Source organism: Caretta caretta, chromosome 11, assembly GCF_965140235.1.
Source record: "Caretta caretta isolate rCarCar2 chromosome 11, rCarCar1.hap1, whole genome shotgun sequence".
Lineage (NCBI taxonomy): Eukaryota > Metazoa > Chordata > Testudines > Cheloniidae > Caretta > Caretta caretta.
In genome coordinates, this window is record NC_134216.1 from 74999227 (window position 1) to 75025481 (window position 26255).

Here is a 26255-nt window from a genome sequence, read left to right on the forward strand (position 1 = left end):
AAGGTCATCGAGACAATGGGAATCATGGTCAGTTCTGGGATTGGTACCATTACCACCACAGAGACAAGTGCTCCTGCTCATTTGGCTGTGATCTCAGTTTTCCATCCTCCCATACAAGGAACGGTCAGTATTCTCAAACCCCATGATAGTGAGTTTTTGTGTTGTTTTTTTTTAAGGGTATTGTTCTCCTTTTTCTACCAGTGAAGGAAATGGTGCAATTGTTGGACCTTAATAGGGGGCTGACGGTGCTAAATCGCCTGCAGCTCGAGCAGATAGCAACATGTTTATTGGCTCTCTTCTCACAAGATGAGTGAGCAAGATGACTGAGCAAGATACAAGCCTTAGTGGCAGATCCTTGTACACTCAATTCTTCAAGAACAAAGTGGCTTTAAGACCACATCTAAAATTTTTGTCTGAAGTGGTATCTCCATTTCACTTTACTCAGGTTACTTACCTATATTTTTTTTCCAAACCACATTCAAGTGCAGATGAGCAACATCTATATCCCTTAAATGTCAGGAGGTGCCTAACATTCTATTTAGAAAGGACTAAGCAGTTTTATACATCATCTCGACTATTCGTACCCTATGTGAGCAGATGAAAAAACAACTGGTCTCCACTCAGACCATTTCCAAGGGGATAACTGCTTGTATTACCTAAACTCATGATGTTGCTCAGATGACATCCCCTCAGTCATTATGGGCTCATTCAATGAGAGATCAAGTGACATCAATTGGATTCCTTAGCAATATCTCAATACTGGATATCTTCAGGCCAGTGACATGGTCTTCTGTACATACTTTTGCTAATCATCATGCTATCACTACGGCATCGAGATCGGATGAAAACTTTGGAAAGACAGTTCTGCAGTCACTGTTTAAATAGACTCTGATCCACACCTCCTGCTCAAACTGCTTGAGAGTCACCTGAATGGAATACATGTCTGCAACCACTTGAAGAAAAGACTGTTACTTACCGGTATCGTAACTGTTGTTCTTCAAGATGTGAGTGCAGACATATATTCCACAGTCCACCATCTGATCCCTCAGCACTAGAGTCTCCAACCTGGGGTTTCAGTGCAAAGAAAGGGAAGGGAGGACGGGGCGGCACTGCCATATAGCCATGGGAGGGACTATGAAGGAAAAGGCATGAGTGCCACTTCTACAGGTAGTGCTAGGCGCACATAGACCTGAGTGGAATACATGTCTGCACTCACGTCTCAAAGAACAGTTACAATACTGGTAAGTAACTGTCTTATTTGGCCACAGAAATAATTTTTTTTTCTTTTAACTATCAACTTGCTTTTCTGGATTAGAGGAAGTTAGCAGTTATCAGATGCTTATCATTTTGGTAATTAGAACTAGTTTCAAAACGCACCTTCAGCATTCTGGGGCCATGGTCTATTCACTGCATTTTTGACAGGTCTTTTCTAGGCCTATTTTAGATTAGCATTATCAGATTTACTGTTCCAGAGTTTGCAACAGCCGACGATTTTATCTGCTTTTCAAAGCTTCTGACACCACAGGTCAGTTTCACTTTGTTCTGACAACATACTGGTTCTGCAGAAACAGTAAGACCAGCATACGAAATCTTTAAATTTTCTAAGCTGAGGCCATGTGCAGCATGTATATTTTAGTATCATTGTTATGGGTGAGTGTCACATGGCACACTACAGAATGATGCATTGGGATAACTAGGAATGTTTATTCTGCATCACGTACCCACACATAGCCCTTCCCTTACCTCTCTGGAAGTAAAACCTCTGTACTTTCTTGTCGTTTTATCCGGGGGGGAGCTGGCCTGGCACTATTGGGACGTGGTGGTCTTCTACAATAAACAAAAGATTTTTCCATTTATAGCTACAAAACGTACTAATACATGTCCATGAAAGTTACTAGTTTATAGTAGGGCTGTCGATTAATCACGGTTAACTCACACGATTAACGCAAAAAAACGTAATCGTGATTAAAAAAATTAATCATGATTAATCGCAGTTTCAATCGCACTGTTAAACAATAGAATACCGATTGAAATGTATTAAATATTATGGATGTTTTTCTACATTTTCATATATATTGTATTGTGTTGCAATTGAAATCGAAGTGTATATTATTTTTCATTACAAATATTTGCATTTTAAAAATAATAAACAAAAGAAACAGTATTTTTTCAGTTCACCTCATACAAGTACTGTAGTACAGTCTGTTTCGTGAAAGTACAACTTACAAATGTAGATTTTTTTTTTGTTACATAACTGCACTCAAAAACAAAACAATGTAAAACTTCAGAGTCTACAAGTCCACTCAGTCCTACTTCTTCTTCAGCCAATCGCTAAGACAAACAAGTTTGTTTACATTTACAGGAGATAATGCTGCATTCTTCTTATTTACAATGTCACCAAAATGTGAAAACAGGCATTTGCATGGCACTTTTGTAGCTGGCATTGCAAGGGATTTACATGCCAGATACACTAAACATTTGTATGCCCCTTCATGCTTCGGCCACAATTCCAGAAGACATGCTTCGATGCTGATGACGCTCGTTAAAAAAAATGTGTGAATTAAATTTGTGACTGAACTCCTTGGGAGAGAATTGTATGCCTCCTGCTCTGTTTTACTGGCATTCTGCCATATATTTCATGTTACAGCAGTCTCGGCTGATGACCCACCATGTTATTTGTTTTAAGAACACTTTCACTGCAGATTTGACAAAACACAAAGAAGGTACCAATGTGAGATTTCTAAAGATAGCTACAGCACTCGACCCAAGGTTTAAGAATCTGAAGTGCCTTTCAAAATCTGAGAGGGACGAGGTGTGGAACATGCTTTGAGAAGTCTTAAAAGAGCAAAACTCCGATGCAGAAACTACAGAACCTGAACTACCAAAAAAGAAAATCAACCTTCTGCTGGTGGCACCTGACTCAGACGATGAAAATGAACATGCATTGGTCCGCACTGCTTTGGATTGTTATTGAGCAGAACCCGTCATCAGCATGGACACAATGGTGGTTGAAGTATGAAGTGACATATGAATCTTTAGCACCTCTAGCAGGTAAATATCTTGAGATGCCAGCTACAACATGCCATGAGAATGTCTGTTCTCACTTTCAGGTTACATTGTAAACAATAAGCGGGCAGCATTATCTCCTGCAAATGTAACCAGACTTGTTTGTCTGAGCAACTGGCTGAACAAGAATTAGGACTGAGTGGACATGCAGGCTGTAAAATTTTACATTGTTTTGTTTTTGAATCCAGGTTTTTTTGTACATAATTCTACATTTTAAGTTCAACTTTCATGATAAAGAGATTGCACTATAGTACTTGTATTAGGTGAATTGTAAAATACTATTTCTTTTGTTTTTTTCAGTGCAAATACTTGTAATCAAAAATAAATATAAACTGAGCACTGTACACTTTGTATTCTGTGTTGTAATTGAAATCAATATATTTGAAAATGTAGAAAACATCAAAAATATTTAAATAAATGGTATTATTATTGTTTTAACAGTGTGATTAACTGCAATTAGTTTTTTTTAATCGCTTCACAGCGATTAAAGGAAAACACAAACTGAACTTTACAAACATTAAGGGTTGTGCCTATAAAACAACTCATCTCCCGATATCACAACAGTAATAAGTATTGTGATCATACTATGAAGCAACGTAGAGAATGCATTCCATAAATCAATATACAGTGATCCTTTGCACAGTAACCTTTTGCATCTCAAGGAATCCAAACCTTTTGCACCAGCTGAACACCTTGCGCACCCTGTTAATAACATAGCTATGATCTGCTGCACTATGTTTAGCTTAAACAACAAGGAGTCCGGTGGCACCTTAAAGACTAAGATTTATTTGGGCATATGTTTAGCTTGACTTTGAACTGCAGCAGCTGCATCAAATTCAGCATCAACAATAGAAATCTTAATGTAAAAGAGAAAGTTTGGTTTTGGCTCCAACTATAAGGAAAGAGTCACTAACTTATTTCACAATAAGTTTTTCTTCAGGATGTGTTCCGCATGTCCATTCCATTCCTGGTGTGTATGTGCCCCAAGCACAGCTGTCAGAAATTTTCCCCTCAGTGGTACATAAGGACAGCTCAAGGGCCCTCTGCTGCTGCGTGCCACTGCATGTAGGTATAAAGGGCAGACCTGCCCTGATCCTTCTCAGTTCCTTCTTGCCAGAAAAATTCCGATGGAGAGGAGTAGAAGGATGGGTCATGGAATGGACATATGCAACACATCTTGAAGAACAATAGTTATGGAACAGGTAAGTAACCGTTTTTCCTTCTTCCAGTGACTGCACAAGTGCATTCCAGTTTTGGTGGCATCAAAGCCCATCTGAACAACTGAAGGACAAGCTTCGTCTCTTGATTGCTGAGTGATGGCATAATGGGAAATACACATGTGCAACGAAGACCAAGATGCTGCCTACAAATGTCTAGGACAGCCAGGAAAGTCGCAGAAGCCTCTTGCAATCTTGTCAAATTGCTGCCGCTCTGCTTGGGGGATAACAAGGCTATCCAAGACATTATTCTATAAGAAGAAACTGGGAGCCCCTTCATTCTCTCTGAGATCACCACAAAGAGCTGGGAATACAGACAGAATTGTTTAGAACTGTCAAGGGAGAATGCTAATGCTCTTCATCTTTATTCAGGTGTGGTCTCGGGGAAAAAGATGAAGGTAGGTAAATCGCTTGGTTGATACGGAAGCTAGATAATGCGGTTGAGAGAAACTTTGGGTGAAAATGAAGGTACATTTTGTCTTTAAAGAAAACAGTATAAGGCGGGCCAGACAGGCAGGGCCTGCAGCTCACCTGATCTCCTACCTAGCAGAAGTCACGGCCACCAAAAAATGTTACCTTCATTGAAATCAATGAGGGTCAAATCGCACCTGGAGCTGCAGCTAGCAAGAGATGTCAAGAGTAACAAGAAGGGTTTCTTCAGGTATATTGGCAACAAGAAGAAAGCCAAGGAAAGTGTGGGCCCCTTACTGAATGAGGGAGGGAACCCAGTGACAGAAGATGTGGAAAAAGCTAATGTACTCAATGCTTTTTTTGCCTGTCTTCACTAACAAGGTCAGCTCCCAGACTGCTGCGCTGGGCATCACAACATGGGGAGTAGATGGCCAGCCCTCTGTGGAGAAAGAGGTGGTTAGGGACTATTTAGAAAAGCTGGACGTACACAAGTTCATGGGGCTGGACGAGTTGCATCCGAGAGTGCTAAAGGAATTGGCGGCTGTGATTGCAGAGCCATTAGCCATTATCTTTGAAAACTCGTGGCGAATGGGGGAAGTCCCAGATGACTGGAAAAAGGCTAATGTAGTGCCAATCTTTAAAAAAGGGAAGAAGGAGGATCCTGGGAACTACAGGCCAGTCAGCCTCACCTCAGTCCCCGGAAAAAACATGGAGCAGGTCCTCAAAGAATCAATCCTGAAGCACTTACATGAGAGGAAAGTGATCAGGAACAGTCAGCATGGATTCACCAAGGGAAGGTCATGCCTGACTAATCTAATCGCCTTCTATGATGAGATTACTGGTTCTGTGGATGAAGGGAAAGCAGTGGATGTATTGTTTCTTGACTTTAGCAAAGCTTTTGACACGGACTCCCACAGTATTCTTGTCAGCAAGTTAAAGAAGTATGGGCTGGATGAATGCACTATAAGGTGGGTAGAAAGTTGGCTAGATTGTCGGGCTCAACGGGTAGTGATCAATGGCTCCATGTCTAGTTGGCAGCCAGTGTCAAGTGGAGTGCCCCAGGGGTCGGTCCTCGGGCCAGTTTTGTTCAATATCTTCATAAATGATCTGGAGGATGGTGTGGATTGCACCCTCAGCAAATTTGCGGATGATACTAAACTAGGAGGAGTGGTAGATACGCTGAGGGGCAGGGAGAGGATACAGAGGGACCTAGACAAATTGGAGGATTGGGCCAAAAGAAATCTGATGAGGTTCAATAAGGATAAGTGCAGGGTTCTGCACTTAGGACTGAAGAACCCAATGCACAGCTACAGACTAGGGACCGAATGGCTAGGCAGCAGTTCTGCGGAAAAGAACCTAGGGGTGACAGTGGACGAGAAGCTGGATATGAGTCAGCAGTGTGCCCTTGTTGCCAAGAAGACCAATGGCGTTTTGGGATGTATAAATAGCGGCATAGCCAGCAGATCGAGGGACGTGATCGTTCCCCTCTATTTGACATTGGTGAGGCCTCATCTGGAGTACTGTGTCCAGTTTTGGACCCTGCACTACAAGAAGGATGTGGATAAATTGGAGAGAGTCCGGCGAAGGGCAACAAAAATGATTAGGGGTCTGGAACACATGACTTATGAGGAGAGGCTGAGGGAACTGGGATTGTTTAGTCTGCAGAAGAGAAGAATGAGGGGGGATTTGATAGCTGCTTTCAACTACCTGAAAGGGGGTACCAAAGAGGATGGATCTAGACTGTTCTGAGTGCTAGCAGATGACCGAACAAGGACTAATGGTCTCAAGTTGCAGTGGGGGAGGTTTAGGTTGGATATTAGGAAAAACTTTTTCACTAGGAGGGTGGTGAAACACTGGAATGCGTTACCTAGGGAGGTGGTAGAATCTCCTTCCTTAGAAGTTTTTAAGGTCAGGCTTCACAAAGCCCTGGCTGGGATGATTTAATCGGGGATTGGTCCTGCTTTGAGAAGGGGGTTGGACTAGATGACCTCCTGAGGTCCCTTCCAACCCTGATATTCTACGATTCTATGAAATATGCAGTAAAGAGCAGGTAGCTAAAGGCTCAAAAGGACAATTTCAAGTTTAGATCCCATTAGGGAACAGGATCTTGTTCCTGAGGATACATCTTTCCAAGTCTTTCAAACATCTTCTTGACATTCTATTAGAAAAGACAGCAGTTATCCACCTGAAGGTGGAAGGCCAAGATAGTCCCATCAAGGTCTACTTAGCAACTAACAAAACAAACCTTGCTGTTTCAGAGACTGGTTTGGCATCCTCGATTCCACCACCAAAATGGTTGCTTAGCAACCCCAGGATGCTTAGATGGACCAGGAAATTCTGAAGCAGCAGCAAGAGCCAGTTTGCGTCTATAACTCCTATTCATTTTCCTCCATATAGCTTGACAAGGTGCAGAAGTGGGGTAGCTGTGGGACAGCTGAGGACAAAAGTGCTTCCTAGACTTCAGAGTCATCTTAGAGTCCTTTAAGCTGTGAAGTTTATCATCAGTCTGAGATGAAAAGAGGGATGACCTTCAAATAGCAGGTCCTACAGAGTCTGCTCAACCTTCTGGGGCAACTCCAAAGACTGTAGACATGAGCACCTGCGTATGGTGATGGCAGAGGCAATGGTCCTAGCAGCTGAATCAGCCATGTCCAAACCAGCCTGAAGTGATGTTCTTGACATTCACTTCCCTTCATCTATCAGTGAAAGAAACTCCTGCTTAGAATCCTCAGCCAACTTGTTTCAGGATCCCAACAAGGGAAGTCAGGGCCTAGGGTCAGAGCAGGGGCAAACCTGAGGCTAGGAGTTGCAGAGGAGTTTGGAGTAAGGGCCAGGCCAGGGTTGATAACAAGGGTCAGAGTCTGAATCAGGAGGCAAAGTCCATATCAAGCCAAGGTTAAATGAGGAATTCAAGACCAAGGAGCAGGAATGGTCATGGCAGCTTCAGAAGATCCACGCTGTTGCCTGGACACTTCCTGGAACTCCTCTGGGATTTATATCGGGCAGAGAGCCAATCGGGAGATATGGGGCTGCCATCTGTTAAACCTTTGAGGCGGAACTTCCCATGGTCTGTGTCCACGGTGGGTCACGGGAAGCAGAGTGCAAGTTGATTGCAGCTGCCGCTGGGTGCCAGCCTGGAGATGTCAGCTGCCTGGTAGCTCTACAGGCCCAGGTTCTAGATCCATGAGGCCTTACAACTTGTCCTTAAATTTTAGAATGGCGTCCCAGATATTAGAGTCATATCGCCCTAATAAAGCCTCCTGGTTAGTGAGTCTAAGCTGTAACCCTGCCATAGAATAATTTCTTCTACCGAACAACTCAAGCTTTTTAGCACTCCTTGATTTAGGGGTAGATGTCAGTTGCCCCGGAGCTCCCTCTCATCATCAGCTGAGACTAGTGACCCCAGAGGGGGATGGGAATAAAAGTGCGCAAAACCTCGGAGGGTTCATAATATTTATGCTCCACTCATTTAGATGTGGGAAGGAGTGAGGAGGAAGTTTGCCAGAGAGAGACTTGATAGGTTCTAAAATTTCCTCATTAAATTGGCAGTGCCACCGAGATGGAGCGGCAGAGGCCAGAATATCAATGAGACAGGGAAAAGATTCCCTGACCTCCTCTACCTGAATGTCCAAGGCCACCCTTTTTAAGAGCTGCTGGTGGACCCTCTAGTCATCAGAAGGGGGCAAAGGCAACCCTAAGGAAACTGCCTCACCTGGTGAGGAGAAAGATGAACCCAGCACAAGCTGGGGCTGTGCGTCCCTGTTCATTGTCCTGCCAAACGTTCATGAACACCTTCTTCCTGCTCTGTATTGGACCCAATAATGGGCTTGACGAGCTGACTCATCATGTTTAGCTGAGGAAACTGAACTTTGGGAGGGTGATCTGGAAACAGGGGGAGCCCCCATGGGTTCCAGAAGGGCAACTGAAAGGGCATTGGACCCCAAAGTCTTGCAGGTCACATGTCCATGTCAGCACCACTCACAGGATCTAGCAAGTGTACCCTGGGTGGTAAGGTTTAGGAGGGGGGAACAGCAAGACACACACTGCAGCTGGGAAACATATGAGCAAAGGTCCGAGTCAGCAGAAGAGTCACCTTCTCCTGACCATGGAGGGGCGAATCCAGTCACTGCCAGGGACTGGTGCCAAGAGTCCAGGGAAGAGTGAAGGATAAGAGCTCCAAGACTTCACTTCAGTACCGGGCAAATTGGTTGAAACCATCATAAAGAACAAAATTGTCAAGACACATAGATGAACAAAATTTGTAGGGAAATAGTTAACATGGCTTTTGTAAAGAGAAATCATCCCTCACCAATCTACCAGAATTCTTTGAGGGGGTCAACAAGCATGCGGACAAAGGAGATCCAGTGGATATAGTGTATTTAGATTTTCGGAAAGCCTTTAACAAGGTCCCTCACCAAAGGCTCTTAAGCAAAATTAGCAGTCATGGGATAAGAGGGAAGGTTCTCTCATGAATTGGTAACTGGTTAAAAGATAGGAAACGAAGGGTAGGAATAAATGGTCAGTTTTCAGAATGGAGAGAGGTAAATAGTGGTGTCCCCCAGGGATCTGTACTGGACTCAGTCCTATTTAACATATTCATAAATGATCTGGAAAAAGGGGTAAACAGTGAGGTGACAAAATTTGCAGATGATACAAAACTACTCAAGATAGTTAAGTCCCAGGCAGACTGTGAAGAGCAACAAAAGGATCTCACAAAACTGGGTGACTGGGCGACAAAATGGCAGATGAAATTTAATGTTGATAAATGCAAAGTAATGCACACTGGAAAACATAATCCTAACTATACATATACAACGATGGGGTCTAAATTAGCTGTTACCACTCAAGAAAGATCTTGGAGTCATTGTGGATAGTTCTCTGAAATCATCCACTCAACATGCAGCGGCAGTCAAAAAAGCGAACAGAACGTTGGGAATCATCAAGAATGCATCCGATGAAGTGAGCTGTAGCTCACGAAAGCTTATGCTCAAATAAATTGGTTAGTCTCTAAGGTGCCACAAGTACTCCTTTTCTTTTTATCAAGAAAGGGATAGATAATAAGACAGAAAATATCATATTGCCTCTATATTAATCCATGGTATGCCCACACCTTGAATACAGCGTGCAGATGTGGTCACCACATCTCAAAAAAAAGATATTGGAATTGGGAAAGGTTCAGAAAAGAGCAACAAAAATGATTAGGGGTATAGAATGGCTTCTGTATGAGGAGAGATTAATAAAACTGGGACTTTTCAGCTTGGGAAAGAGGCGATTAAGGGGGGATATGATAGAGATCTATAAAATCATGAGTGGTATAGAGAAAGTAAATAAGGAAGTGTTATTTACTCCTTCTCATAACTCAAGAACTATGGGTCACCAAATGAAATTAATAAGCAGCAGGTTTAAAACAAACACAAGAAAGTATTTTTTCATGCAATGCACTGTCAAACCTCTGGAATTCCTTGCCCTAGGGTGTTGTGAAGGCCAATACTATAACGGGGTTCAAAAGGGAGCTAGATAGGTCCACCAATAGCTATTAGTCAGTATGGGCAGGAATGGTATCCCTAGCCTCTGTTTGCCAGATGCTGGGATTCGGTGACAGGACATGGATCACTTGATGATAACCTGTCTCTTCATTCCCTTTGGAGCACTTGCCATTGGCCACTGTCAGAGGACAGGATACTGGGCTTGATGGACCTTTGGTCTGACCTAGTATGGCCGTTCTTCTGTTCTAAGACACAGGAGATTGACTCAGTGCTGGGAACTGCACTGAGGAGCTGGCACCAAGTGGTCAATCGATACCATATAAGCGATCTGCACCGCTGCCCTGATAAGCTCAACAAGTCCATTGCAGCTTAAAACATCTCTGGAGTAGATGTACTGGGATAGTCTTTGACTGATGTGCAATAGGCGTAGACAGTGTTGGAACTGATGAAGATGCTTCTTCAGGCCCCAGACTTGACAGTCCCTGCCCCAGCACCAGAGTCAACGGTGCTGATATACCTGATGATGAGTGGAGGAGTGCTTCAGTTTTGATTGCACTCTACTCTACACTGTCCCCTTTCTTGGCTGACTTAGCGACTGGGGATCTGCATCTCCCAGCAGCGTCCTTGGAAGCCTTCTGCTTCTTCCTGGGCACAGGCAAGGGAGAGCAGTGCCAGGACTCAGTCAGTATCAGAGCCTCACTTCTTCAGATGCTGAAATGCTCAGTACCATCTCCAATCGAGACGGCTCTGAAGATAGTCTCAGAACAGTCTCTACCAAAAGAAACTTCAGTCTGGTCTCTAGATCTTTCTTGGTTCTAGACTTGAAGTCCTTGCAAATCTGGTACCAATCCTTATATGAAACTTACTCAAGCATTTCAAACAACTAAAGTGAGGGTCACCCACAGGCAAAGGCTTCAGTCATGCCAGGCAAGGCTTGAAGCCCAGTGACTGAAGCATTCCTCAGTACTTATAACAGATCCCCAACCTTGGGGAACCGAGAAAGAACTAACAGACACTAAACTAACTCAACAAACACCAACTATCCTTAATAACTGTACAAACATGTAACTATATACAAGAAAAAACATGCTGAGAGCACTTGCTAACGCAAGACCAACAGATTCGAACCATCATCATGCAAAGTAAGAAGAAACTGAGGCGAGAGAGGTTTCAAGGGCAGCTTGGCCCTATCTGCATGCAGTGGCATGTGGTAGCAGAGGGCACTCAAGCTGCCCCAATGGGTAGCACTGAGGAAAAAATTTCCGACAACTATGCCTAGAGGGTGCACCCACCAAGAGCGGAACACACATGTGCAATCATTCAAAGAACCACCTTTGCTGTCTTGCCTGGACATATAGAGGAAATGTAAATTTGGATTTGAAAAGACTGAAAAAAATAAGGCAATTGAAAAGGAGAGTTCTGTACCTCAGTAGTATCGAACTTGGGAAATGCATTAATGTAATGTACATCTCATTATTTCATTCTCAATCTGTGCACTGTAATTGAAAATAGTACCATTTACATCAAAGCATGCTATAAACTAACACAGTAACATTGAATTCAACAAAAATTACAAACTGGAAATAACTGTTCATTAAGACAATGAAGTCAACCATATCTAGGAGTACTGGGTTGAATCATCTGATACATCTTCTTAATGCAGACTATCATTAGCAGCAATTTCTTGCCAGAAGTGTCCTTATCTGCTCTCAAGTCAATTGCCTTCTTCAGACCTGTTACAGTTAGGTTAGAAAGGAACAGAGAGATAGGAACGGACCTTTGGTTGACGTGAGGTGGAAGATCATTAGATACTTCGCCATTCTCGGACACCATTGGCTTCTCAGAGGCACGGTTTCCAGCTTCTCCTTCTATTAAAAGGAAACACCACCACAGCTTAGTCATAATTACAAGTTTGAAATGTAAATCTAAGATTTTGTACTGCATTATTTTACATTTTATCAAAGCTCATCAGTGTGCCAGTTAACTAAATCCACTACAAAAGAAACACTGAGTTTATTTTTTAAAATTTATTTGTAACCAAAACCTTTTAAGCCTGAAATATTTAAAACTATTTAAATATTGAACTTACAGTTCAAATGGATATTGAGAAATAATACTATACTCCAGTATGGTTCGAGTCTGGGGCGTGAAGAAGCATCTTCATCAGTTCCAACACTGTCTATACTCTAACTCTTCACATTCGTTCACAGTACTGTGACCTTTTCCATTTGGAAAAAGATGGCTACTTACCTGTAGCATAATTGTTGTTCTTTGAGATGTGGGTGCAGACATGTATTCTACTCAGGTGTGCGCACGCCCAGACACCAAGGCGAAGAACTTTGCCTAGTAATACATGCAAGGGCGGAGCTAGTGCCCTTTCCCTCGTAGGTTCTACCATGGCTATATAAGGGCAGCACCACCCCAACCCTCCCTCTGTTCCTTTACACCAAAACTGAGGCTGGAAACTCTGATGCAGAGGGGATGAAAAGAAGGAAAGGTTACTCACCCTGTAACTGTAATTCTTCAAGTTGTGTCCCCCAATGGGGTGCTCCACTTCAGGTGCAGATGCACCTCTGAGCAGGTATTTTCATTAGCAGTCTGTTGGGCTATTGTGGAAGCATTCGTGATTAAAGTTCTGGTTCGTGGAAGAAAGGCAAAAGGGACCCCTTTGAAACACACTGCTGTGCTCTATCCATGATTGTAGTGAGTCCAGTAGCTCTAAGGATACTCAGAAAAGGGTGTCCAATGACTAGCAACTTGGGTGACGGACCAACCTCAGACACAACTGATGAGGGCAAAGAGCCTCTCCTGCTGTGCCTTGGAAATACACGAGGCCATATGGCCCAGTAATCTCAGGCATACACAGACCATGGTTGAAGGATGCAATTGGAGAGCCAGACAAAGGTGCCAAATTGTCTGGAATTGTTCTTACCAGAGAAAGACCCTAGACTTTGTAAAGTCTAATAGGGCCCCAATTAATTCAATTTTTTGAGTTGGGATTAGAATTTATTTTCCTTTGTTCAGGATCAGACCCAGCTAACCGAAAAGGTCCAAGTGAACTGGACATGAATGATGACCTGCTTCTTGGATGTGCCTTTCACCAGCCAATTGTCCAAGTACAGAGAGACATGAACCCCTCTCCTTCTGAGAAAGGCTGCCGCCACCATCACAGTCACCCAATCTGGTAAAGACCCACAGGACTGAAGATAGACCAAAGGGGAGAACTGTGTACCGGCAGTGTTGGCCAGTAACAAGAAATCTCAGAATCTTTGTGTGGCCTGGGAAGATTCCTCATTTGAAAATAAGCATACTGGAGAAAGACATCAGCAAACCAGACATTATGATTCAGTACAGAAAGAACAGTAGTCAGGGTAATCACAGAGATCAAGGATAGGTCTCTCTCCTTCCTTGGACTTAGGGATCAGGAAGTACTGGGAGTAGAATCCTTTTCCATGAACATAAGGAGGAAGCTCCTCTATGACCCCCATAGCACACAGGGTTTGCACCTGCTGAGTAAACAATGATAGGAAAGAGACTGGATATGAACTGAATAGCATAATCCGATCACATAGTGCTAAGGACCTACCTGTCTGTAATTATAGCCACCCAAGTACTACAGAAGCGGGACAACCTGTCCTGGAATAGAAAGGACAGGAAAGTGATGTTCCAAGCTGGAGTCCTGCTCTTGAGACTCAAGTCAAATAGGCTGTCAAGTCCACGAGACAAGAAGATGGGCCGTTTGGCTAGAATTAGACCCAGAAAGTCTTCTCTGCAATTTGTGCCCCTTTCTGGAGAAATCCTGCTACCTCATAGAGTAGAGGACTGATGGAAATATCGCTGAGGGGGATATTGCTGCTGTTGTCGATGGCTACCAAAGCTATGTCTCCTTGGGGCCTGCACATAAATCCTCAAGGAGCACGGGGGGGTTGGAGGTCTTTAAAGGAATGCAATGTCTCGTCATTTCTCTCAGTAATGATGAGGTGACCAAAAACAGCAAGTCCTCTATGCTCTGCTAGATTTCACAAGCTATGACAGGGTTTTGCAACCATATAAGATCCTTCTCATTGTAAAGACTAAAGCCATTAGCCTGGATGAAGCATCCACTATATATCCAGAGCTGACTGTAATGATGTCTTGGTCACTAAACGGCCTTCTGCAACAAAAGCCTTGAACTCCTCCCTGAAGGATTCTGGTAACTTATCCACAAATTTGGACATGGGGTCCCAGTTCACAAAGTCATTTTTATACAATAGCACATGCTGGTTGGCAATACACATCTGCATGGGGGACCTGATGAAGAGAGATCCCTCTTCCTTCTGATGAGGAAACTGCGCTCAGCTGAGAAGATCCAGCCTGTACTAGTTCAGGCCTCTCAGTACCTCTGACGGGCCTGATGCTCCAGAGTGGTCCCCAGTGCAGAGGCAGAGCTCAGGGCCAGCTTGAGAAGATGCTGCTTTAATCTTAAGTCTCAAGCCACCTGCGTCCTCTTTTTTAAAAAGCTTACAGATGGAGCACCTTTCTCTAATATGCTCTTCCCCCAGACATCATAAACGTCAAGTGTGGGGGACGTTATTGGGGTAGCTACCCTACACAAAGGGCAAACTTTAAACCCTGGTAAGGGCATTCCACCAGGAGAAACTACCTAATTAATTACTACTACCACTACTAACTATTATGACTAACAGGTACTACTAACCAACTATAACTATTTTCCAAAGAAACAGAAAAAACTGTGAAGGTAAGTGCGGGGTTTAAAAAAAAAATTTCACCGAAGACTCACTGCCTACAGCAAGCGTCCGAGAAGGAACTGAGGCGGGTGAGGGCAGTGCTGCCCTTATATAGCCACGGGAGGGGCTATGAGGGAAAAGGGTGCAAGCTCTGTCCCTACAGGTACTGCCAGGCAAAATTCTCCAGCTTTGATGTGCTGGGCATGCTCACACAGTTGCAACCACATGAAGAACAAGGATTTCACTCTCTCCTCCAGTTCTTCGAAAGTAACATAGCAAATTTTTCCTCTTAACTTCATATTTGTTCATTATGCAAGGTACATATGAGAGAGGAGATGAAGTTCATAAAAAAGATCATGTTCCATACATTAGGACATTTAAAATCTATTGCAATTACAAGCTTCTATTTCATTCCATTAAATATTTACATTTGCTGTTTCCCCTCTAACAGTGTTCATAGAATCATAGAATATCAGGGTTGGAAGGGACCTCAGGAGGTCACTTAGTCCAACCCCCTGCTCAAAGCAGGACCAATCCCCAACTAAATCATCCCAGCCAGGCCTTTGTCAAGCCTGACCTTATAAACCTCTAAGGAAGAAGATTCCACCACCTCCCTAGGTAACACATTCCAGTGTTTCACCACCCTCCTAGTGAAAAAGTTTTTCCTAATATCCAACCTAAACCGCCCCCACTGCACCTTGAGACCATTACTCCTTGTTCTGTCCTCTGCTACCACTGAGAACAGTCTAGAGCCACTCTTTGGAACCCCCTTTCAGGTAGTTGAAAGCAGCTATCAAATCCCCCCTCATTCTTTTCTTCCGCAGACTAAACAATCCCAGTTCCCTCAGCCTCTTCTCATAAGTCATGTGTTCCAGTCCCCTAATCATTTTTGTTGCCCTCCACTGGATGCTTTCCAATTTTTCCACATCCTTCTTGTAGTGTGGGGCCCAAAACTGGACACAGTACTCCAGATGAGGCCTCACCAATGTCAAATAGAGGGGAAAGATCACGTCCCTCAATCTGCTGGCAATGCCCCTACTTATACATCTCAAAATGCTGTTAGCATTTCCAATTAGTTAGTGTTTCCAATTCTTGTTTAGTTATAGTTACCTGATTATGATCTCAGTACAGTTGATGCCACGTATTATAAAGATTACTCTAATAAAATACAACTAATCCCCCACCCCGACCCTTGAATGGAATACAAAACTAGTCTGGTCAAAGGGAATCTCAACATTTCCTCATGCTAAATCTATGAAGATTGTCTTCTGAATCTGTCTTTTTCAAGCTGAGTTTAAATAGACATAAGAATGGCCCTACTGGATCAGACCAAAGGTCCATCTAGACCAGTATCCTGTCTTCTGACTGTGACCAATGCCAGATCCCCCAGAGGGAATGAGCAGAACAGGTAATCATCAAGTAATCCACTCCCAGCTACTGTCAAACAGAGGCTAGGGACTCCATCCCTGCCCATCCTGGCTAATAGCCATTGATGGACCTTTCCTCCATGAATTTATCTAGTTCTTTTTCTGTTCTCTCTGACAAATAACTGTGCAGGTTAGTAGGATATAAACAGTTCCTCAGGCTTTGCAACCGTATTTCTGTGGATACTTTTTATAAGTAAACATAAAAATTAGAAAAAACAATATTAGAGGCAGAAAGCATTCGATACCCTTACAACCAATCTTAAAATTTGTATAAACAGATATTTAATGACTTTTCCTATTTAGTATTGATTTGTTCAGATAGTGCTCTAAGAGAAGACTAACTCTCTATAAGAAGTTTGTCTTCTGCCCCCATAAACTTTAGTTCTGATACCTCCGAAGAATGGCTCCGTCCCAGTAAACCAGGCTCTGAGTCATCAAGGTATTTATGCATATGCCTAACTTTGAGCATGTGTGCCACCACTGCCCTCAATGGGGCTACCCACATGTTTAAGTACTTTGCTGACTGGGATATCATTTGTTCACTTAACTTTTTTATTTTTACCCTGTGCCCTGAACAATTCATTTATTACCAGTAAGACATCCCCTTTCTTTTTTCATTGGCAAATAGATAGTAAGGATTTTTTAAAGTTAAAATTAACTTAATGCAGCACCCAGGCATTTTGAATACGTAGTCTACTGATTTACTTCGTTAGAGTAAAAGAACAGGCATGAACACATTTAATGTACAAAAATGCTACTTTAACATTAAAGTTGATAGTACAAACTAATGAATAAGGAAATTAGGAGTTAACAAGCCATATCACCCTTAAGCAAGAGAGGACAAATAGTTCAGTGACTTAATATCTAGGCTAAGAACAGGTTTTCTGATTCTCATTGTTGACTCTGACGGGCTTTGTGTGGCCCTCGCAAATCATGTAAGCCTTCCTGTTTCTCAGTTTCCTCATATATAAAATAGGCATAATATTTCTCTGTCCCACACAAATGAAGAATACCACAGATTGCTTATAAAAGTAGGAAGTAATTTCTTAGTAAAGCACATGACAGTATGCATTAAGATCCACTGACTGAGAGACTGCACATATGCACAATACTAAGTTACTTAGAGACTACAGTGATGGAGCTTTAGAGAAGACTTAGGCAGCCTTAACTCAGAGTGCTTTGTTATGATTAGTGTGAAGGTCAGGCCTTTTTCTTTTTAATGATAGGTTTCAGAGTAGCAGCCGTGTTAGTCTGTATTTGCAAAAAGAAAAGGACTACTTGTGGTACCTTAGAGACTAACCAATTTATTTGAGCATGAGCTTTCGTGAGCTACAGCTCACTTCATCGGATGCATTCAGTAGAAAATACAGTGGGGAGATTTATATACATAGAGAACAAGAAACAATGGGTTACTATACTTAAGTGCTTACCAGCAGGAGAGCGGGGCGGGGGGGAGAGGAGGGGGCAGGAAACCTTTTGTAGTGATAATCAAGGTGGGCCATTTCCAGCAGTTGACAAGAATGTGTGAGGAACAGTGGGGGGTGGAGGGGGGGAATAAACATGGGGAAATAGTTTTACTTTGTGTAATGACCCATCCACTCCCAGTCTCTATTCAAGCCTAAGTTAATTGTATCCAGTTTGCAAATTAATTCCAATTCAGCAGTCTCTCGTTGGAGTCTGTTTTTGAAGTTTTTTTGTTGTAATATTGCGACTTTTAGGTCTGTAATCGAGTGACCAAAGAGATTGAAATGTTCTCCGACTGGTTTTTGAATGTTATAATTCTTGACATCTGATTTGTGTCCATTTATTCTTTTACGTAGAGACTGTCCAGTTTGACCAATGTGCATAGCAGAGGGGCATTGCTGGCACATATCACATTGGTAGATGTGCAGGTGAACGAGCCTCTGATAGTGTGGCTGATGTGATTAGGCCCTATGATGGTGTCCCCTGAATAGATATGTGAACACAGTTGGCAACGGGCTTTGTTGCAAGGATAGGTTCCTGGGTTAGTGGTTCTGTTGTGTGGTGTGTGTGGTTGCTGGTGAGTATTTGCTTCAGGTTGGGGGGCCATCTGTGAGCAAGAACTGGCCTGTCTCCCAAGTTCTGTGAGAGTGATGGGTCGTCTTTCAGGATAGGTTGTAGATCCTTGATGATGTGTTGGAGATGTTTTAGTTGGGGGCTGAAGGTGATGGCTAGTGGCGTTCTGTTATTTTCTTTGTTGGGCCTGTCCTGTAATAGGTGACTTCTGGGTACTCTTCTGGCTCTGTCCATCTGTTTCTTCACTTCAGCAGGTGGGTATTGTAGTTGTAAGAATGCTTGATAGAGATCTTGTAGGTGTTTCTCTGTCTGAGGGGTTGGAGCAAATGCGGTTGTATCGTAGAGCTTGGCTGTAGACAATGGATGGTGTGGTGTGGTCTGGATGAAAGCTGGAAGCATGTAGGTAAGTATAGCGGTCAGTAGGTTTCTGGTATAGGGTGGTGTTTATGTGACCATCGCTTATTAGCACCATAGTGTCCAGGAAGTGGATCTCTTGTGTGGACTGGACCAGGCTGAGGTTGATGGTGGGATGGAAACTGTTGAAATCATGGTGGAATTCCTCAAGGGCTTCTTTTCCATGGGTCCAGATGATGAAGATGTCATCAGTGTAGCGCAAGTAGAGTAGGGGCATTAGGGGACGAGAACTGAGGAAGCGTTGTTCTGAGTCAGCCATAAAAATGTTGGCATACTGTGGGGCCATGCGGGTACCCATAGCAGTGCCGCTGATTTGAAGGTATACATTGTCCCCAAATGTGAAATAGCTATGGGTGAGGACAAAGTCACAATGTTCAGCCACCAGGTTAGCAGTGACATTATCGGAGATACTGTTCCCGACGGCGTGTAGTCCATCTTTGTGTGGAATGTTGGTGTAGAGGGCTTCTACATCCATAGTGACCAGGATGGTGTTTTCAGGAAGATCACCGATGGATTGTAGTTTCCTCAGGAAGTCAGTGGTGTCTCGAAGATAGCTGGGAGTGTGGTAGCGTAGGGCCTGAGGAAGGAGTCTACCGAGCCAGACAATCCTACTGTCAGGATGCCAATGTGCCACAAGTACTCCTTTTCTTTTTAATGTGTTCTATTTGGTTTATTAATGGCACAGTTTTACTATTCACACTGTAAAGCCATCACTTGGCATCATGATTTTCTTCTAACTTTGGGGGGAAGTGTGTGCATGGTTTTTCCTGGCCTCCATGCACACCCAACTCCCATTAAAAGGTTCCCTGCAAGACTTTAAAATTAAGCGAGGAGTGCAGGCTGCTAACTGAATTTAGCCTTTAAAACGAAAATCAGCTGTACTCAAGTTAGCAACAGAGGGAAACCAGATATCTCAAAATGCATCCCTCTTTGATATAACAGCTACCAATAAACTCTGCTGAAGTACAGAGTTGGCCTAAAAGTAGCCAGGAAAATGGCATGGCTATTATATGGAGCAGTTACAGAGTCTTTAAAATATTATTTAACCTGGAGATGAAAACCATACTACATATAAAACTTCACTTTAGTGAACTCTTCTGGGCTCCTAAGTGCAAGAGGGGGAAATGGTAACTGCAACATCACAGCATAACAGACTGTGGAACATCACAGCAAAATACTAATGACTTTAAAGAGTTGGTATATTTTATTTTTCTAAAAGGCAGTTACTAACAGAATTATCCATCCCATGCTATTTGGGAAGTAAATTTTGCAGATCAGCTTTAACATAAATTGAAGCCGTAAACACATAAATGGGGGTGGGGGGGGCACTGGAGGAAAGGAGAGAGACCAATGTCTTTCTAAACTAGTACTTACATTAGGAAAGTGGAAGATGGAAATGCCACTGAAGTAGATGGTGAAATAACTACCTACAGTATTTGCAAGGCAAGTTCCATGCAGTGTCTGCTTATTCTCAAAATATATAAAGCAGTTATAATTTAAAAAAATAAACATACAGAAACACCACTTAGCCCTAAATACAGACCAACTCCTAGAGTAACTTATTATTTTTGACTTAGAACTACTTGAATAAAAAATTAAGTGTGAAAACAGATCATTTTATATTTCATTTTTGTTTATGAATTAAACGTTCTTTAATGTATACTGCTGTAAGTGTAAAAAATACACCATTAAAACTATAAAAATTATTTAATACTACAATGACGAATTTAATTTTAACTGTGGATAGGTATTTTGTGAGTGCTATTTATATTTCAGTGTAATCCTTACTATACCTGCATCACTGGCAGATTCCCCTGAAAAAAAAAACCAAAACACATTTATCAATCTTCAGATAAGAAATTCTATATCTTGCTAGAGAAAATAATGATCAAGTTAGACTTCTAGCACTAAAACAGAACTACAGAAAAGTACAACCCACAAAGGGATTGAATCATTACCACGGAGAGCAAATAATTTAGTGGAGTACTCCAGGTATAGAATCACAGTCTGTTCTATGATGCTGTAGTTATTATGCAGAACACAGATTAGTGTCTTAATCATGGGCTGAAACAATTTTAATGAAAGACAAGAAACTCCTGAAGCTTTCACCTGACCAGACCATAGGGAGCTGCCTCACTTCGACATAAATGTAGCATAATCCACAATTACGCTAACAAATGAAAGGTGTAAAGAAAAACTCAGAGATGAGAATATTTAGAAGCAGTCATCACAAGCACCCTATAAACCCTTTAAAGCACTACATATATTATAAGGAAAGCTATGTTCAATTCTTATAATCTGTTGCTGCAAATGTGAATGCCTGCAAAGACACTGGTATGGAAATGTGAAGGGGGCCCAATGCAGTGAGACAGACATCTGCCTTGAATTCCACTGTGATTATCTGGGTGCAATAGATTAATGATCTCTGAATGATAACTCCTAAAGAATTCCTAAAGTAAACTGAAAAGGTATTGAATATCCCATGTGACCATACATCTAAGCCAACCTATCGCCAATTAGCAAAATTTAAGAAACTAACCATTGCCAGCAAAGGGATCATTTAACCTAAACTCCCTTTAGAACAATAGAAATTTCTCTCAATAGAGCTCAAGTAAGATTTCCTATTAGATATTGGCTAAGTAGGCAATCCTAGTGGAGAACTTCCTATGATTGAGTAGGACTTCTTGAACAGCCGCAGAATGCTGCTCCTTCTCTTCATTCAGCCATGTAGCAACACGACTAAGATGCAGGGAGCTGATCACATGATGGATCCCATGGTCCTGAGCAAGCAGATTGGGAAAGAGAGGAATTGATATGGGAATTGATATCAACTGGCAGAGCAAGGAGGTATGAGAATCAGCACTGTCTCAGCCATGCTGGAGCAATGAGTATGAGCTTGGCCTGATCCACCTCGAGTTTGAGGATGATGTGTTGGATGACCAGAATGGGGGGAGCATAAAGAGCCAACTGCCAGCTGCAGTGGAAGGCATCAGAGAGGGAACGCAGACTGAGGCCACCCTTGGAGCAGAATAGGCGACACTTTCTATTTCCCCTCATTGCAAACAGGTCGATCACAGGGGTGCCACGTGTTGCAAAGATGATCTGGAGAACACTCTCCTCCAGGGACCACTCATGGCTCAGGGGAAAAACTCTACTGAGATGGTCCTCAAGACGATTTTTCACCCCCGACAACTGGACTGCTGCTCTAGTGATGTCTTCCCTTGATGCAAAACTGCCACAGATTGATCGCCTCCAGATAGAGTAAACTGGAATGCTCCCCCCTTGCTTATTCACACAGTACATCGTGGTGGTATGGTCTGAGTATGTGAACCACTGAATGTCTGATACAGTTCTGCAAGGCACAACATGCCTTGTGGTAAGCCCGAAGTTCCAGCACATTGATATGGATGAAGGCTTCCTATTCTGACCGCAGGCCCTACACCCTCAATGAGTCCTGATGCACATCCCAACCCAGAAGGGACGTGTCAGTAACCACTGACTTGGTCAGAGGGCCGAGCAAGGGGGACCCCTGGCACAGATTGTATGGGGACTCCCACCAATGAAGGGAATCTAGGACTGGCAGCGGAAGGTGAACCAACCTGTCCAGAGGATGCAACACAGGGCAGTAAACTCTCCTGAGCCATATCTGAAAGGGGCAGAAGGTGCAACCTGGCGAACTGGGCCACCTGTGTGCAGGCAGACATGTGGCGCAACAAGCTCAGACACACACAAACTGTTGTGGATGGCTGGGATTGCAGACTGAGGCAGATGCTGAATTGCCTGGAAGAGGTCGGTCGGCAGGAATGCTCTCAACCTCGTGGAGTCTAACATGGTCATAATAAACTCGACTTTTTGAGTAGAAGCCAAGATTGACTCTGCGGTTTTTAAAATGAGTCCCAGATGGTCAACAAAATGCAACATGATATTGACGTGGGTGAGATCATCATCTCTGGAGCCACCCTTCAACCACCAGTTGTTGAGATACAAGAACATGTGGATTCCCTTCCTCCTGATATATTCCATGACCACCACCAGACATTTCGTGAAGACTTACGGGGGTAAAAGAAAGGCTGAACAGGAGAACCGTATATTGAAAGTAGCATTTTCCGACTACGAAACACAGAAACTTCCTGTGGCTCTACAGAATGCCCACATGAAAGTACCCATTCTGAAAGTCCAGACCAACGAACTAGTCATTCTGAGACTAGCGCAGGGAGGACAGCCGACAGAGTGACCATGTGGAGTCTCATGTACTTGATGAATTAGTTGAGGCCGTGAAGGTCAAGACTAGGTTTTATCCCACCCATAGACTTCTCTCTCTTGTGGGGTCTATCCCACTCTTTCTAGGCCAGCCCCATTGTTTCGGGGGAAAGGCTGAGCAAATCATAGAATCATAGAATATCAGGGTTGGAAGGGACCTCAGGAGGTCATCTAGTCCACCCCCCTGCTCAAAGCAGGACCAATCCCCAATTAAATCATCCCAGCCAGGGCTTTGTCAAGCCTGACCTTAAAAACTTCTAAGGAAGGAGATTCTACCACCTCCCTAGGTAACGCATTCCAGTGTTTCACCACCCACCTAGTGAAAAAGTTTTTCCTAATATCCAACCTAAACCTCCCCCACTGCAACTTGAGACCATTACTCCTTTTCCTGTCCTCTTCCACCACTGAGAATAGTCTAGAACCATCCTCTTTGGAACCACCTCTCAGGTAGTTGAAAGCAGCTATCAAATCCCTCCTCATTCTTCTCTTCTGTAGACTAAACAATCCCAGTTCCCTCAGCCTCTCCTCATAAGTCATGTGTTCCAGACCCCTAATCAGTTTTGTTGCCCTTCGCCGGACTCTCTCCAATTTTTCCACATCCTTCTTGTAGTGTGGAGCCCAAAACTGGACACAGTACTCCAGATGAGGCCTCACCAATGTCAAATAGAGGGGAACGATCATGTCCCTCGATCTGCTTGCTATGCCCCTACTTACACATCCCAAAATGCCATTGGCCTTCTTGGCAACAAGGGCACACTGTTGACTCATATCCAGCTTCTCATCCACTGTCACCCCCAGGTTCTTTTCCGCAGAACTGCTGCCTAGCCATTCGGTCCCTAGTCTGTAGCGGTGCATTGGATTCTTGCGTCCTAAGTGCAGGACCCTGCACTTATCCTTATTGAACCTCATCAGATTTCTTTTCGCGCACTCCTCCAATTTGTCTAGGTCCCTCTGTATCCTATCCCTGCCACCTTATCTACCACTCCTCCTAGTTTAGTATCATCCGCAAATTTGCTGAGGGTGCAATCCACACCATCCTCCAGATCATTTATGAAGATATTGAACAAAACTGGCCCCAGGACCGACCCTTGAGGCACTCCACTTGATACCGGCTGCCATCTAGATATGGAGCCATTGATCACTACCCGTTGAGACCGACAATCTAGCCAACTTTCTACCCACCTTATAGTGCATTCATTCAGCCCATACTTCTTTAACTTGCTGACAAGAATACTGTGGGAGACCGTGTCAAAAGCTTTGCTAAAGTCAAGAAACAATACATCCACTGCTTTCCCTTCATCCACAGAACCAGTAATCTCATCATAGAAGGCGATTAGATTAGTCAGGCATGACCTTCCCTTGCTGAATCCATGTTGACTGTTCCTGATCACTTTCCTCTCATGTAAGTGCTTCAGGATTGATTCCTTGAGGACCTGCTCCATGATTTTTCCAGGAACTGAGGTGAGGCTGACTGGCCTGTAGTTCCCAGGATCCTCCTTCTTCCCTTTTTTAAAGATTGGCACTACATTAGCCTTTTTCCAGTCGTCCGGGACTTCCCCCGACGGCCATGAGTTTTCAAATATAATGGCCAATGGCTCTGCAATCACAGCCGCCAATTCCTTTAGCACTCTCGGATGCAACGCATCCGGCCCCATGGACTTGTGCACGTCCAGCTTTTCTAAATAGTCCCTAACCACTTCTTTCTCCATAGAGGGCTGGCCACCTACTCCCCATGCTTTGTTGCCCAGTGAAGCAGTCTGGGAGCTGACCTTGTTCGTGAAGACAGATGCAAAAAAAGCATTGAGTACATTAGCTTTTTCCACATCCTCTGTCACTGGGTTGCCTCCCTCATTCAGTAAGGGGCCCACACTTTCCTTGGCTTTCTTCTTGTTGCCAACATACCTGAAGAAACCCTTCTTGTTACTCTTAACATCTCTTGCTAGCTGCAGCTCCAGGTGCGATTTGGCCCTCCTGATTTCATTCCTACATGCCTGAGCAGCACTTTTATACTCTTCCCTGGTCACTTGTCCAATCTTCCACTTCTTGTAAGCTTCTTTTTTATGTTTAAGATCCACAAGGATTTCACCGTTAAGCCAAGCTGGTCGCCTGCCATATTTACTATTCTTTCGACACATCGGAATGATTTGTCCCTGTAACCTCAATAGGGATTCTTTGAAATACAGACAGCTCTCCTGGACTCCTTTCCCCCTCATGTTATTCCCCCAGGGGATCCTACCCATCAGTTCCCTGAGGGAGTCGAAGTCTGCTTTCCTGAAGTCCAGAGTCCGTATTCTGCTGCTTACCTTTCTTCCCTGTGTCAGGATCCTGAACTTGACCAACTCATGGTCACTGCCTCCCAGATTCCCATCCACTTTTGTTTCCCCTACTAATTCTTCCTGGTTTGTGAGCAGCAGGTCAAGAAAAGCTCTCCCCCTAGTTGGCTCCTCCAGCACTTGCACCAGGAAATTGTCCCCTACATTTTCCAAAAACGTCCTGGATTGTCCGTGCACCGCTGTAGTGCTCTCCCAGCAGATATCAGGATGATTGAAGTCGCCAATGAGAACCAGGGCGTGCGATCTAGTAGCTTCTGCGAGTTGCCGGAAGAAAGTCTCATCCACCTCATCCCTCTGGCCCGGTGGTCTATAGCAGACTCCCACCACTACATCACTCTTGTTGCTCACACTTCTAAACTTAATCCAGAGACACTCAGGTTTTTCTGCAGTTTCATACTTGAGCTCTGAGCAGTCATACTGCTCCCTTACATACAGTGCAACTCCCCCACCTTTTCTGCCCTGCCTGTCCTTCCTGAACAGTTTATAACCATCCACGACAGTACTCCAGTCATGTGAGTTATCCCACCAAGTCTCTGTTATTCCAATCACATCATAATTCCTTGCCTTCACCAGGACTTCCAGTTCTCCCTGCTTGTTTCCAAGGCTTTGTGCATTTGTATATAGGCACTTGAGATAACCTGCTGACCGCCCCTCATTCTAAGTATGAGGTAGGAGCCTTCCCCTCACAAACGTTCCTGCCTGTGCTTCCTCCCAGTATCCTGCTTGCCCACTTACCTCAGGACTTTGGTCTCCTTCCCCCGGTGAACCTAGTTTAAAGTCCTCCTCACTAGGTTAGCCAGCCTGCTCGCAAAGATGCTCTTTCCTCTCTTCGTTAGGTGGAGCCTGTCTCTGCTCAGCACTCCTCCTTCTTGGAACA

General features: G+C 43.6%; 1 protein-coding gene across 3 annotated transcripts in view; it reads right to left on the reverse strand.

Moving 5' to 3' along the window:
- Nucleotides 1-26255, reverse strand: part of TRAF3IP1 (TRAF3 interacting protein 1) — a 92637-nt gene that overhangs the window by 34326 nt on the left and 32056 nt on the right. Inside the window, exons 9-11 of one of the 3 annotated variants that reach the window (XM_048869781.2) lie at nt 20579-20599; nt 11958-12048; nt 1744-1827 (exon numbers count right to left, since the gene is read on the reverse strand). In XM_048869781.2, coding sequence (XP_048725738.1) covers nt 1744-1827; nt 11958-12048; nt 20579-20599 — 196 coding nt within the window. The remainder of the gene's footprint in view (nt 1-1743; nt 1828-11957; nt 12049-20578; nt 20600-26255) is intronic. The other 2 variants (XM_048869782.2, XM_048869783.2) reach the window with 2 other exon arrangements.